Source organism: Gopherus evgoodei, chromosome 5 (assembly GCF_007399415.2).
Source record: "Gopherus evgoodei ecotype Sinaloan lineage chromosome 5, rGopEvg1_v1.p, whole genome shotgun sequence".
Taxonomy (NCBI): domain Eukaryota; kingdom Metazoa; phylum Chordata; order Testudines; family Testudinidae; genus Gopherus; species Gopherus evgoodei.
The window spans coordinates 44,023,494-44,038,398 of NC_044326.1; the positions used below are offsets into that span (position 1 = coordinate 44,023,494).

Sequence of the window (14,905 nt, forward strand, 5' to 3'; positions counted from 1 at the left end):
TACCATGGATGTATATAAGGGCAATAAAATACTCTCTGTCTTATTCTCTATCCCTTTTGTAATGATTCCCAACATCCTGTTTGCATGCCTGTCAGTCAGGCATGACTGACTTTAATAATTCTTAGCAATTATAATATTTCAACTTGAAAGTACTTCACAATTTTTAAGCTAGTTAATGTTTACCATACCTCAGTGAGGCAGCTAAGCATTATTCTCATTTTACAATTGGTGAAACGGAGACACAGAGTGGTGTAGTGATTTCCCCTTCCCAGGGAGCACAGAAGGAGTTGGGGACAGAGCAAACATTAATACTTATGAATTACTGGATCCTAGACCTGTATGCAAACCTGCACATGAAAGTCTGATGTACTACTGAAGTCTAATAGTAAAAATATTTATAAGCAATTTCATCCAGCCCCAGAGGACCTTTGGGAAACAGTTGTGGGTTTTTCCTCCTCTCTCTTTCTCCCGTGTCTCTCATCCCCCTGTCAAATTAAGAAGAATGTTTAAATGCACAGCCAAGTGCAGATTTATCACTTCTACTCAATGTCAGTATTAAATATCAGACCCATGCTGCATCAGTTTGCCTGATCAGCCTGGTGGTGTGCACGTGTATTAAAGAAATGGTTGCAGTTATGCCACTGAAGTGATGTTCTAGGTTGACCATTAGAATCTAATGTACGTTGCAAGTGGCAGTACTTCTCCCTGTTTTTGCTCTTTGGATGCCCTTTAGGTGTTGAGCTTAGGTACACATTTCATGTTCTTACACAACAAAGGAGGAAATACTCTTAAATAGACACAGCATTGAAGCCCAGCTGCTATTTATAAATGATGTAATACCAGGAAATTCAAGCCCAAGGCAAAATAAAAATTCTCTCTCCCTTTTAAGGCCCATTATGTATCTTTTTGAATGTGAAGTTCGTTAACTTTTTTAAAGTAAACCTAGGATTTTAGGTTTGTCGTTTTTGTTTGTTAAATTATAGCTGCATAGAAGGCCTGATTTGCTATAGAACAGCAGTCTCATGAAGGTCCGAAGGGTATCTAAGGGTACGTCTACACTGCAGCATAATTTTGAATTAACTAAAACTGGTTTTATAATACCGATATTATAAAGTCGATTTTATGCGTCCACACTAGGGCACATTAATTCGGCTGTGTGCGTCCATGGTCCTAGGCTAGCGTTGATTTCTGGAGTGGTGCACTGTGGGTAGCTACTGTAAAAGAATGAGGCCAAAAATGTCGATTTGCGTCCACACTAACCCTAAATTGATATAGTAATATCGATTTTAGCGTTACTCCTCTCATTGGGGAGGAGTACAGAAATCGATTTTAAGAGCCCTTAAAATCGATTTAAAGTGCATTGTAGTGTGGACGGGTACAGCGTTAAATCGATTTAACGCTGTTTAAATCGATTTAACTGCGTAGTGTGGACCAGGCCTGAGGGATATAAACACTGAAGAAAACAAATTCAGTAACAATGCATTAGCAATTGGTCACAGGCCTAGCTACACTGGGAATTTTCCCCTACTACATCTTTTGGAGTAGCTATGCTGATGCAAATTTCCAGCATGGAGGGATAAAACTGCCGTTTCACTGATTTGAGGTAAGCTCCCTTTAGTGGCTATTTTTGCATTGCAGACGTTAGCATTTTCCAGGAAATCTCCCTCTATTGCATCACCACCACCACCATCCTGGTAATGGTAGTGATGATGAGAATGGAATATAGCTTAGCTGTCAGTGCCTTTAGCCTATTGTGTCGTCCAGCCTGCTCAGAGCATGTCTGGATAACATGGTAATACGAATACTTGTAATTGGTCTACTCTGGCACTCCCATTGGTGGAGCTGTACTGGTAATGGAACAAGGGAAGATTTCCTAGAAAATGCTCATGCAGACATAGCCTGAAATGTGGCTATATATAACCAAATTATATGTGTACCTGACACACTACATAAGTTATGTGGCTAGATGAAGGGTCTTTTTCCTTACAATTCACAAATCTGTATCGGAAATTGCCAAACCTCATCCAACTCCCAGTTTCTCTTCAATTCCAGGAATATCACTTTGCACTTAAATAGCAGCTTTCAGGAGTGTGTCTCAAAGTACTTTACTTTACAAACACTGAGTCCTCAGAATCTGGTGTATTGGCTCTGCAATGGGTAGAGAGGATGTGAGAGGAAGCTATTGTGCTGGAGTAACGGTGCAAAGATGGTCACCTAAAACTTGGCACACCATAAGGCAACCTTACGTCTACTCTCAGTAGTGCCTCTGGACAGGGTCAGAATTAGGGAGGGTGCAAAAGTGGTTTAAAGTCTCCCACAGATGTTTTCTTCTTCCAATCTAGAAAGGGAAGAACACACGATCTGGCCTATTAAATAATACCCTTGGAGGTAACAGGAACTATCCTCTCCATTTTACGTATGTTAAAACCAAGGCACAGAGCTGGCTAGGCCCAAGGCTGCTCAGCTAATTAGTGGCGTAGCTGGGAATAGAATTTTGAAGTCCTGACCCATTGTCTTTTTCCTCAATGTATGATTTAACTGATGGTTCATGCATCATGCTCACGAGTGAAGTAATGTTTCCTGACTGATTGTTGTTGTTTGTCATATTCATTGTTTTAATCCTCTGACTAATACTTTTTGCCGTACTTCCTTATCTATTAAAAAAAACAACAGTGCTGAAGTCTTTCTGAACTCTTGAAGGTAAAACCTTTCAATTGTTTCTGCATAGTTCTGTTGTACTTAAACTGTTAAAAAACCATGGATATGTTTATTAAAAGCATAGGTGCCCTCCAGAAGGGTTCTCTGGGGTTCAAGCATACCTCTCCATCTCAGTACTTGTCTGGGGAGATGGTTCTCCTGGTTTGATGTTTTAGAATGCTATTCCAGACCTCCTGCTGCAGCATCAGCAATCAAATTTTCATGAACATAATCATTCTGAAAGTGGCCTTAATCCTAAATTTGTTCTTTCACTAGATGAGATCCATTTCTGTAGAAAATTATGTATTCATTGGTCTTTTGTCAAAATCATTCTGAATTGTTAAATACCTGGCAGTATTCTCCGCTGGATATACATAGTGAAGTAGTTTGTTCTACAGCCTTTGTTGCTGATATGATAATATAATCCCTTACTCCAATCAAAGGCTGCGAAAGAACACAAAGTAGTGTGACATAACCAAGTATGGTACACACAATATAAATATGGGCCTAGCAGACTGTTGGAAGAAGACTTGCATGTGCTATTCAGACAGCAGAAGCGATTTCCAACTATTATTGATTCAATTCATGTTAATTAATTAAAATATTGGCCTCTGATAGTAGTTGGGCTTTTGTTTATAATTTATAGTTTTTGTGGATCATAACTGAGTATTTCCTAAAGTGGATTCCCTGAAAATGGTCAAATATTTCTTAAATTAATTTAGATAGGACTCTCACCATGTGGAATTATAGAAATATATGACCAAAGCAATTATTTAGTTTCTTTCAAACAAAATTACTTTCTGTCAAAAACATTTTAGTCTAATAGTAGAATGTGCTATTATGAAGATTATAACAAGTGTGCAAGATTTGCCATTAATCTACCAATAACATTAATGCTTGGCATTCCTGATTGTTTTGTGGCTACTGTTATAATCTAGAATGTTATTTGTCTTTCCTTTTGAGTTTGAACTTGATACTAACACTGGATGTGAGTTGTAGAGGCCGGGTGGATGAAAATTGAGGATTTTTTAAAATTAAATTATTCCATTAAACAGAGGTTTAATTTTAAAATATAAACCTATTTAAAATTAAATTTGAAATTGGCAGCCTATTTCAAGACCTAAACTGATGATGATCTATTAAAATCATTTACATTAAATACAAAAAATAATAGTAAGCAGTACATATTTGCTGCTAAGTTTTAAAGAAAGTCAAACACCTGAACTGATGGAAGTTGCTGGCTAAGCACTTGAAGTTTGTTGAAGGGTTAAACCAACTTTTGACAGCAATAGTCTCTTTTGCAGGGGCAGAAAGAATATTTTCTTCTTTTCATCTTATTCAAAGAGATCATAGAGTCTTAGAGTTTAAGGCTAGTAGGAACCACTAGATCATCTAGTCTGACTTCCTGTATACCACAGGTCACCTACACCGCCCAGCACCTGCACACTAAATCCAGCAACTGAAATGAAACCAAAGCATTATATAGTTATGTGCCACCGACAGAAAATAGGAAAGACCGAGGTACACCAGAGCTCGAGGTCCCCTTAATGACAGGGAAAGAATTAAGTGAGATATACCCAGATAATCCTGGCAAATGGCCCAATCCCCACATGCTGTAGAGGAAGGTGAGAAATCCCCAAGGTCACTGTCAATCTGACCTGGGGATATATTCCTTCCTGACCCCACATAAGGCGATCAGGTAAACCTTGAGCATGTGAGCAAGGACCAGCCAGCAAAGCACCTGAGCAAGAGATACTCAGTGCCATCTCAGAGCTCTGGTCGTCTGCATCTCCAGTCATGTCCGTATCTAATGCTTCAGGGAGGGAATTTTTTTTTTTAAAGGAGAACTCTCCCAGAATACATTGGGGAAGACAGGTGGAGAGGGATGGGGGCAATCCCTTCCTGCCTCCTGCTGAAACCCTCAAGATTGAGCTTTGGGGAGCATATGAAAAACCAGATGTGAGTCCAGCCCCCTACCATCATAAGCAACACCATCATACAATTGCATTCATACATTTCCCTTTCTCTCGTAAAACTAATGTGTTTGCCCTCACAACGCCTTTTGGGAGGCTGTTTCTGAACCTCACCTTCTGATTGTTAGAAACTTTCTAATTTCCAGCCTGAATATGTTCATGGCCAGTTTATATCCATTTCTTCTTGTGCCAACACCATCCGTTAGTTTAAATACACTCTCTCTAGAATTACCTCACTAATATATTTATCGAGAGCAATCATATCCCCTCTCAACCTTCTTTTTGCTAGACTAAACATGACAAGCTCTTCCAGTATCCTCTCATAAGATAGGCCTTACATTCCCTATCATCCTGGTAGCTCTTCTCGGCATCTGTTGTAGTTTAAATTAATCTTTCTTGAATATGGGTGACCAGATCTGTACACAATATTCCAGATGAAGTCTTACCAGTGCCTTGAACAATGGCATTAATACTTCTATATCTCTACTAGAAATGCCTTGGATCACATTTGCCCTTTTCACATCCCCATCTCATTAGTGACTCATAGTTATCCTGTAACTGACCCACATGGTCAAGTCTCTGTTGCTTCCAACTAAGGAGCCCCAGGTTTCAGCAGAAATTTTTAGAGCGTGATCTTGCACTTAATACTGTTGAATTTCATCCCATTTCTGTCATTCCAGTCTTCAAGATCATCCAGATCATCCTGTATAATGTTCCGATCCTCCTCTGTATTGATCATGCCTCCAAACTTGGTATCCTCAGCAAATTTTATTTACAAGCTCTGACTTAGCACACTAGTTCACTTCAATGTTTAGAAACCAGTTGGGAGCTGAAACAGCAGGAAAGTTTGTTTTTTCTCTTTCAATCTATGAATGAAAAATAGCTGTGGGAGGATGAGACCTACTGGTTCTACAATTTTCAATGACATGGTGACCAGAAACAGTCAATGCAGTTCATTAACTATTGATGATATTTCCTTTTTTAATAAATCAGTTTTAAATGCAAAACATTTTAATACACTTTTCTTCTTATGTATCCAGCACATTTAAAGTAGTTTTATTTAACTAATAAATAGATTTTAAATGCTGGTTTTGCACATTTTTTATTCATTCGATTTCCAGCCAAAGAGAGCTTGACACAACTCAGAAGTATAAAATGAATCATCTAGTACAGTGGTTTCCTGAGTGGAATCCCTGGACTTTTGTGGATCTACCATAGGTTATTCAGTAGTCTGTCCCTTGAGCCAGGGCTAGAACACACTGGAACGGTGTTTTGACACTTTTACTGCATGAAGGACATCATTTTATTCTCCACACAGCATGATGAATGATGCATTTCTTAACATAATAAAAGTGTAAAAATTGAGGATCTGAATAAACCTAAATTAAGCTATATAATTGCTTAAATATATATATATAGATATAGTTTATTCTCCTAGTTAGCAAAAAGAAGCACCAAATGTAGTCTAAAAGCTATAATAAATTGCAAATCAACATGTTTTAATGGTTACCAACCAATGAGAATCAACTTTCTTCAGGAAAATAACTGAAACGTACAAATGCAGAGCATAATTAAAATTGATTATTTAAATCCAGGTTTTCTGCTTGCTGATTTAAATCATGATTAAAATTTGTGATTTAAATTGTTTTGATTTAAATCAGTCCAGTGGCTTTTTTGGAAATCCTCAGCACCTTGACAGATCAGGGCCACTGATTGTGTTAATGATAATGATCTCTTGTTAGGGAAGCAAATGAACCAGTTTTCATTCTCCCTGCAAGGTTTTCTATTGAACAATATCAAACTGCTAATGCACATATTGTTTGAGATAAATTCACGATGTCCCCAGCTGGTCTTAGAAAAGGGGGCACTTAGAATTAGTGGTCACTTGGAAATTGGAAATGGAAATTTGACATAAGGAGTCTCCTTTTAGCATTCCAATGTTTTAGGCATAAAGAACCATTTGTTGATACTGTTTTTTTCTCTTTCTCATAGGTGCCTGAGATTATTGGCTCCATTCGACAGGCTGGAAAAATCGCTCGCCAAGAAGAGTTTCAGAATAATCCATCAGAAGTTGAAGACCCTTTTTCCAAAAAGTTTGAGGTGTTATTCTGTGGACGAGTGACAGTAGCACACAAGAATGCACCCCCAGCATTAATAGACGAATGTATTGAAAAATTTAACCATGTTAGTTGTACCAAAAAAATGGAATTTAATTCCTTGTCCCAACAACTTGAAACTGCCAATAATTCTGGAGGATTATCATTCAGTGATAAATTGCGATCTGTTTTCCAACCCTTAGTCGGTGAAGAAGAAGAGAAAAGGCCAATTAGGAAATCTTATTCTCAGCCTGGGCTGCGTTCCTTTTCTTTTAAGAGGGACTTGCAAGATGGGAGTTGCAAGAGTAACAGTTTTGCCAGCTCTTTTGATGAAACTGAGACTTCACTGAACCTAAAACGTCAGCTTAGCTATGGACACAATGTCGTGCAACCAACAGATATTGCAGGAAACCGGACTATGTTGTTCACGGTAAAACAAATTGCAACTTTGCAAGCGTTTTATGTCTCTAAACACTGGATAGGAAATGCAAAAGAAATGTCCTACAAAGATGGGAGTTCCTCCTTAAATAACTTCCTGCAGTTATTGGAGCTTAAGTTACACATCAAATTTTATATATTTCTTCGTAGAGTTTTATCATTCAGTGTAAAAACCCATTGTCAAAGTATATTAAGTGAAACAGTTTAAAGCAGCACCACGTCAAACATTGAGCTTCAAAAAGACAGTGTTGAGAAATTACTAGGGATTGTTATTGATAATTGTCTGATGTAAAGGCTGGGACTAACTTTTATTATTTTATTTTATTATAATAGTGTGTGTATTATGCTAAATAATTACAGCAGAAGCAACTTTATAGGTGAGAGATGCTTCCTGTTTAGAGCACAGAATCTTTGGAACTTGGCTGCAGGCAGACGCTCACTTTGTGTCCCATAACGAGCAGTTTAGTTAAGGTGCTCTTGCAGTTTAACTGCACCTACTCCCAGTAATAATCGGTGTGTATGTGTAACTGTGGGCTGCTATTGTGGGTAGTTCTGAGCGTACTGAAGTTGAGGTTGGCGCCAAGTTGACCTGTCTGTATCCAAAATTCACCTAGCCAGCTACACCCCTACTGTGGTTTAAGGTCAGGATTTGAAGAGTGTATAGGTTAGTTTTGCTTCAATTTCTTGCTATATTGCAAATACATTCATGTTTACTATATTCTGTACAACACTGGTTAATTAGTGGTAGGATAGTAGACAATATTTTGGCTGGTTATCTTGAGCTCATCTCTTGGGTACATTAAGTACTTTTGTGTGTTTCTTTTGGCTGGCTATCCCTGGAGATGGAGATGGCGAGAGACGGGATGGTGGTTCTGTGCTTTTTCATACAAAGTTTTTTAAATACAGTGCAATATTTTTAAAATTTAGGCCTGGTCTACACTACAGAGTTAGGTCAACGCCAGGCAGACCTAACTATGTAAGTACACCTCTACCCCAATATAACGCAGTCGTGGGGAGCCAAAAATCCCTACTGCGTTATAGGTGAAATGCCGTTATATCAGGGTAGTGGTGGCAGGGCTGCAGCGGTGATTTAAAGGGCCCAGGGCTCCCCGCAGCAGCTGGAGCCCCAGGCCCTTTAAATCGCTGGCGAGCCCCGCTGCTGCAGCCCCGGGGTAGTAGCGGCAGGGCTCTGGCAGTGATTTAAAGGGCCCTGGACTCCCCGCAACAGCCGGAGCTCTGGACCCTTTAAAACGCCCCCGGAGTCCCACTGCTACTGCACTATATGCGAACCAGTGTTATATTGGGTCGCATTATAGCAGGGTAGAGGTGTATCTACACTAAAAGTTTGCTCTCGCCAATGTAACTGCCTTGCTATGCTGACTTAATAATGCCATGTTTACAGGAGGCATAAAGTCAGTGTAGACACTGTGCTGCTTACATCAACTGTTACTGGCTGTCGGAAGCCACCCCACAATGCCCCATGCTGACAGTGCAATCAGTATAAGCGCTCTTGATGAGAACACACACTGCTGACACAATGAACAAAGTGTAGACACACACAAGCAATGTAATTACTGCATAGACTGTATGCCGATGTAAGTTAAGTCGTCTTAGTTTTGCAGTGTAGACCTGCCCTTATTGTGTCTGACTAAATTCATAGGGCTATCTTACGGCTCTGAGCCAAGGCCTTCCCTTGAGTAGTGGAGGAGATGCACTGCTTTGACAGGGACCCCAGAGGCATTACACCTGCAGAATAGAAGTGTAATCATTATGTCTTGAGGGATGAGCTTAGGGACAGCATTAGCTATGACTATTCTAGAACTCTGGAGTGGGTCTGCAGCTGTACACTGGCTTCTTCTGGGAGGTACATTGGATGTGTATGGGATAATGTGCATGCCCCACTAAAGCCAATACCTTATATACCATCTTTCTGCAGGGCAGGTTCTGTAACCTTGAAAATACAATAGTGCCATTTAAAATAATGAAGTCTTAGTTTGAAAAAGTATTTGTTTAAAAACTATTAAACTATGACAAACATTTGCAGGATGAGGGCAGAGTGCATAGGGGGATATTTAAGTCCAACCCCCCACCTGTTGAACTTTGGGACTTACGTAGCGCTTTAACTACATTGCCACAATGCTGAAAGAGGTGTGTAATTTAAACCCCTGTTTTACAGATGTGGAAACTGAAAATTTTGACTCTAACCTCCATGTATTTCAGACTTGAATGTATAGAGTTAGTCACCCAAAAAAGTGGCCTGACTTTCAGATGTGGCTTCTTTCTGAACTTTTAACTTTTGTTACTTTTGCCTGATGGCATCCTAGTCTCCTAATATTTCACAAAGGGTGCTTCTTTAATACGCAAAGTTGGATTTCTCGTATGACACATCTGGTTGGAATGCCTGTCAGCAGCAGGAAGTGAAATGACTTGGTCAGGGACTGCAGTATTCACCATCCCTTAGCTGATCTCAGTGCTAGAATTCATTGGTTAGCCAACTAATATTGATCAGTCTTGAATTAACATTGTTTAGATGTTGAACTACCCTTTATTTGAGTGCAGTGATTATTGTTGTGACTTTCTATGAAATGTATAGTAGAGGCTGAGTATTTGGCACATTAGATGTTATGAAAAACATTTAGACTAGGATGTTTGCCAATTCCCTTAATCTGTCTGGAACAGTCATTTGTTTTAATAAACCACCTTGGGAGATTGCTATCCTGGCCAGTGCCCTAGGTACAGTGACCCACTCCTCTGACAGTTCCAACTGCATAGGGTAGAAGTGGCAACTAGCTGCCTGCCATGGGAATAGGCAGCCAGCAAAATACAGAGGACAGGTCTGCTGAGCGGCAAGGAGATGAATGGCCTTCCTCCAAGTAAAAGCTGAAAGGTCACCCCTCGGAGACAGCAAAAGAAAACAAGCCATGGGGACAAGGAGATGGTGGGAGGTTTTATGGAGGCTCAAGTGAGAGAAAGGGTCAAGAATGAATCCATGGGGAAATGCTTAGAACAGACAAAAGAAGGAGGCCCAACTCTCCTCCCCTACACTCTTGGATGATTCTTTCCAATAAGCTAAGTATCTGGGAGGCACTGGCTGGTTTAATGTACGTTCTGGGAATTGTAGGTGGCTGTAGTTTTTTGGGTTAGTTTGGTTTTTTTTGTGCATGTATGGGGGATTCCATCTTTCTAAGAGGAAAACATCCCAAAATTCACCAGGCTGCAGATACAGTCTTCTGGCAACTAGGAGGAAGCCCCTGAGACTTGGCAACAATTTTGCAATTTAAACATTATATATTGGCCCATGTCTAGTCTCATGAAAAATCCTGAACACCTTAAAATTAGTGCCTGTCTAGGAAAAAGTTTCCTGTTCAAACCTGGCAGTGCTTCTCGGCAGCTACAGGGTTACTGCTACAAAACTGGTCTACAGCTAAATGTACATCAAAATGTACCCCAGTAACCTCATTTTTATAGCTTGAGATACATTGCCTTTAAAGTACTGTGTACATCTAACAACACTTTAAAAAAAATAATTGTGGGTGTTCGGTCAGCTTCCAGGCCTGCCTTTCGATTTCACTGCAGTTTCGTCACATAACTTTGATTAACTTGACATATGCTAAGGTTGTGGGAAAACTGATTTTTTGTAGAATCATACAACCATAGGGTTAGAAGGGACCGCAAGTGTCATCTTGTCTAACCCTCTGCCAAGATACAGGATTTGCTGTGAGTATAGTTTTGCTATTGTCTAGTTAAATGCAGGTCCTTTAATTTTTCCTTTGCCCTGTAAACAGAGCGAAATTCCAATTCAGTATTTTACAATGCTATAAATTTAATAGTAAGTGCAAGTCCAACCTTGCATCATTTTTTTCTCTCTCATGCAAAATGTTGTGTGTGTTGTACTATTGTAATTTAAATCTACATTGAGTCAAAGTATGGAATGGAATAAATTTTGAGATTTCTCATACCCAAGGAACATTTTTTTAGCTGGAACAAATTTGACATGTTTCTTGAAGCTAAATATAATTCTCTTTTTATTTAACTGTTTTTAGATTGGGCAGTCTGCAGTTTATCTCATCAGTCCTGACACGAAAAAAGTAGCACTTGAGAAAAGTTTCAAGGAAATTTCCTTTTGCTCTCAGGTAAAGTGCATTAATTTTTATGGTGGTTCTGCCATTCATGAATACTCATTGATTCTCCCCTCCCCATTCGTTCCAAGTGGATCCCCACATGTCATGGGTGAGTAGACCCCTTGGCAGTCTGTAATTTTGTAAGGCCTTCATTTCTTGTTTAATGTTTAGCCTTGTAATGTCTGAGATCAAGATTCTCTTCTCTGTGCAATAAAAAAATAAGTGGACTGAATATCCTGTCAAGTTCTGCTTTCAGGTTCCAGAAGACATGATTCACTGTTGTGCAGGTTCAGGGTTCCCTTGCCTGTATGTGTGTTGTGCAGTGCGTTATCAATCACTGAAATAGACTTCGTAAACAGTACTTTAGAGTTAATTGAACACTCTTCATAAATAACAGTCAAACTCAGGTTCCTTTTACTTTGTAGACCATACAGATATATACAGTTATTGCACTCAGCTCATAGTAAGGGGTTACTAAGATACACTACCCCAGTAGGAGCTTGTGAAGGCAGATGCTATGCCTCTAGGGTTATAGAGAGAAGATGGAGGTTGTTTACTGTAATGCCGTGATCCCCAAACTTTTGGGGATCGTGCCGCCCCTTACTCCAGTCCGAGCACCTCCGAGACCAGTAGTGGGTGTGGCTCTTGGGGTGGGGAGGTGTGTGGACAGGGGAAGTGGGGCCAGGCTGGGGCCACCGCCGGAGCGGGGGTCTGGGCTGAGGCTGGGGGTGGAGGCCAGAGCAGAGCCACAGCCGGGCTGTAGTGGGGGCTGGCAGCTGGGCCCATGGCCAAGTGTGGCTCTCCCCTAGCCTTGGCCTGGGGCCAGGAACAGAGCCGAGGCTTGGTATGGGGCCAGGCACGGGACTGGGATCTGGGGATGCAGCTGAGGCAAGACCAAAGCACAGCTAGGGCGGGGAGGGGCTGGGTGGCGCTCCCTCCACATCCCCTATAGAGGCTGGCCTGAGCCCTGCCACACCCCTTTATGTTCCTCCATGCCCCCCTTGGGGGGTTGCACCCCACAGTTTGGGGACCTCTGCTGTAGTTCAACTGATTCCACCTCTGTATAGAATTAGCTTTACTGGCCATCGCAGAAGAGCACATGACTGTAGCCCTGCCTCTTTTGAGGAGACTAGTGTGAATTCAGAGAAGACTTTGCACTCAGAGCACATTTGATACTATATGTTTGTACTCTGACAGAGTCTAGGAGCCCAGTCATGGAGCAGGACCCCATTGCACTAGGCACTGTACATACACAGAACAAAAAGACGGTCTCTGCCCCAAATAGCTTACAATCTGAATACCAGACAAGAGGGGACCGGTGGAATAAAGAAACAGACAGGTTCACAAAGAAATAATGAGATAACACTGGTCAGCATGATTGACAGTGGTATCAGCAGTGCTTAATTTGTGCCAGGGCTGAGCCACGGCACCTCTACCTTGGCAGTTCATAGTCCCGGCACATCAGTGCTTGCAGCACCAGTTATGAAAGTTAAAAAATTGCTTGAGCCCTGGCACCTCTTTCATTAGAAATCAGCCCAGCAGCTGCCCGACCGTTGTCAAAACTTTTTGCAGGCATCACAGCAAAGGGGCGTTTTAAGGAGACACTTGAAGGAAGACAGTGAGGTAGTTTTGTGTAGGTTTACAAGGAACTCCCATGTGTGAAGGGCAGCAGGGGAGGAGAAATCCAAAGGTGTTTGTTTTAAAATTTAACAAATGAGTGACTCAGGCTGGCATTATTGGCAGGGGAGAGGCAAGACCTCTCAACCATGTTTGAGAGATGGAAGGTGGAGTGGGGATAGGCCCTGAAGGGCTTTGAAAGTGAAGACAAATAGTTAATTCATGATGATTTAGAAAGAGAGCGAGTGAAGAGATGCAAAAAGAGTGAGATGGTTTAAAGTGACAAATGAGGTAAATGGCTACCATTGTCCCTGGGCCAGGGTGGGCATGCAAAAGGGGGCCCCTTGTGCCCTCTCCTCTACTTTCCTTGCATACCTGTTAGGAGTATGTGCACTAATTGTAAAAATAATAGTGTTAATGTAACTAACTGACACTATGTTGATTAAAAAGCCATTAAAGAAAACTTCTCTGATCACAGGAGAACCTGAACCCTGACCTTCCCTCAGGCTACTTTTTCGGCCAGAATCCTGAGTCATTAGATAGACTTCAAGGTCATTAAGCTCTGGCTCTCTCAGACCAGCAGAGGAAGTAAATTCCTGACTTCAGGGTCCCCTCAGGCCTGAAGAATGCTTTACTGGGTAGGTGGTTTGTCAGTTAGGGATACTGGACATATACAGTTTCTCTTCATCTCACTAGGAGAAGGGAGGGAGCAGATAACTCCACTCTCACATCCATGTGTGGCCAGCCACAGAGCAGTATCCCAGTTTCCTTGGAGCCATAGGCGTAGTTTGACTTCTGTATTTGGGGGAGTACCTCCAGTCAGGCCAATGGGGCTGTGCATGGGGTGGAGATGGCAAATTCCACTCCTGCCCGAGGCTTGCAGTTTGGGAAGACAACACCTGACGTGCCTTCCCCCCACAAACTATGCTAATGCTTGGAGCCAGTTGGTACCGACTCCTGACTCTGCTGTTAGTGCTGGGACATGGCTGCCACTATGATACAAGGCAGGAAGGTAAGGTTGCCTGTCTCAGTTGCTCTGCTCTGCCTGCTGTGTTCTTGTTCTTAGAAGCAATTGGGATATTGAAACAAACACATGCTTTCAAAGTGGAATCCTGATTACTTTAATACTCTGCCTTGCTCGCATGTATTATTAGTCTTGTGAGTGTGGCAGAGTTTTTAGTGATGAAAGACTCCTACTAATCCAGCCCTGATCCAGCCAAGCACGTAAGCCTGTGTTTAACCTTGAGGTCCCCTTGAATTCATGGGAATACATGGGTGCTTAAACTAAGCAGAAGCTTTGTGCTCTGCTGGTTAGGTGATGAGAGGCCTGGGAGGTCTTATGTTTCACTGCCCTTACCACTCAAAACCAAAGATATAGGGGTGACTGCATTTGTGGTTATGATTAAGGTGAAAGTTGTGAATTTGTTAGTGGATTGCTCTGCAGAATAGTTGGCATGTTAATAGTGTTACAGCCCATGTTAGTGAGCTGATGTATGTTTGGAGAGCTTTAAGAAAACAAGCTGGGATACGTTCTAGCTCAGGGACAGGCAAACTTTTTGGCCTGAGGGCTGCATTGGGTTTCATAAATTGTATGGAGGGATGGTTAGGGGTGGGGGTCGTGGTCCGACCTTCACCTCCTCTTACCCACCCCCCCCAAGACTCCTGCCCATCCAAACCCCCTGTTCCCTGATGGCTCCTCTGGGACCCTTGCCCCATCTACACACCCCTGCTCTCTGTCCCTGACTGCCCCTGGATCCCCATAACCCCATCCAGCCCCTCCTCTCATTCCTGACAGCCTCCCTGGTACCCCTGCCCCATCCAACCACCCCTTCTCCCTGTCCCCTGACTGCCCTTGAAACCCCTGCCCCTGACTGCCCCGTGCTGCCCCATCCAACCCCCCTCCTTCCTGACTGCCCCCCTGGACTTCTGCCCCCATTCAATGCCCTGTTTTCCAACCCCCCCC

At 41.9% G+C, this 14,905-nt stretch overlaps 1 protein-coding gene across 11 annotated transcripts in view; it reads left to right on the forward strand.

Annotated features, from left to right (window-relative positions):
• The window catches only part of TBC1D1 (TBC1 domain family member 1), a 191,229-nt gene that overhangs the window by 81,153 nt on the left and 95,171 nt on the right, over window positions 1-14,905 (forward strand). For all 11 annotated transcript variants that reach the window (XM_030563807.1, XM_030563798.1, XM_030563796.1 and 8 more), the window contains 2 exons: window positions 6,663-7,196; window positions 11,248-11,337. In XM_030563807.1, coding sequence (XP_030419667.1) covers window positions 6,663-7,196; window positions 11,248-11,337 — 624 coding nt within the window. The remainder of the gene's footprint in view (window positions 1-6,662; window positions 7,197-11,247; window positions 11,338-14,905) is intronic.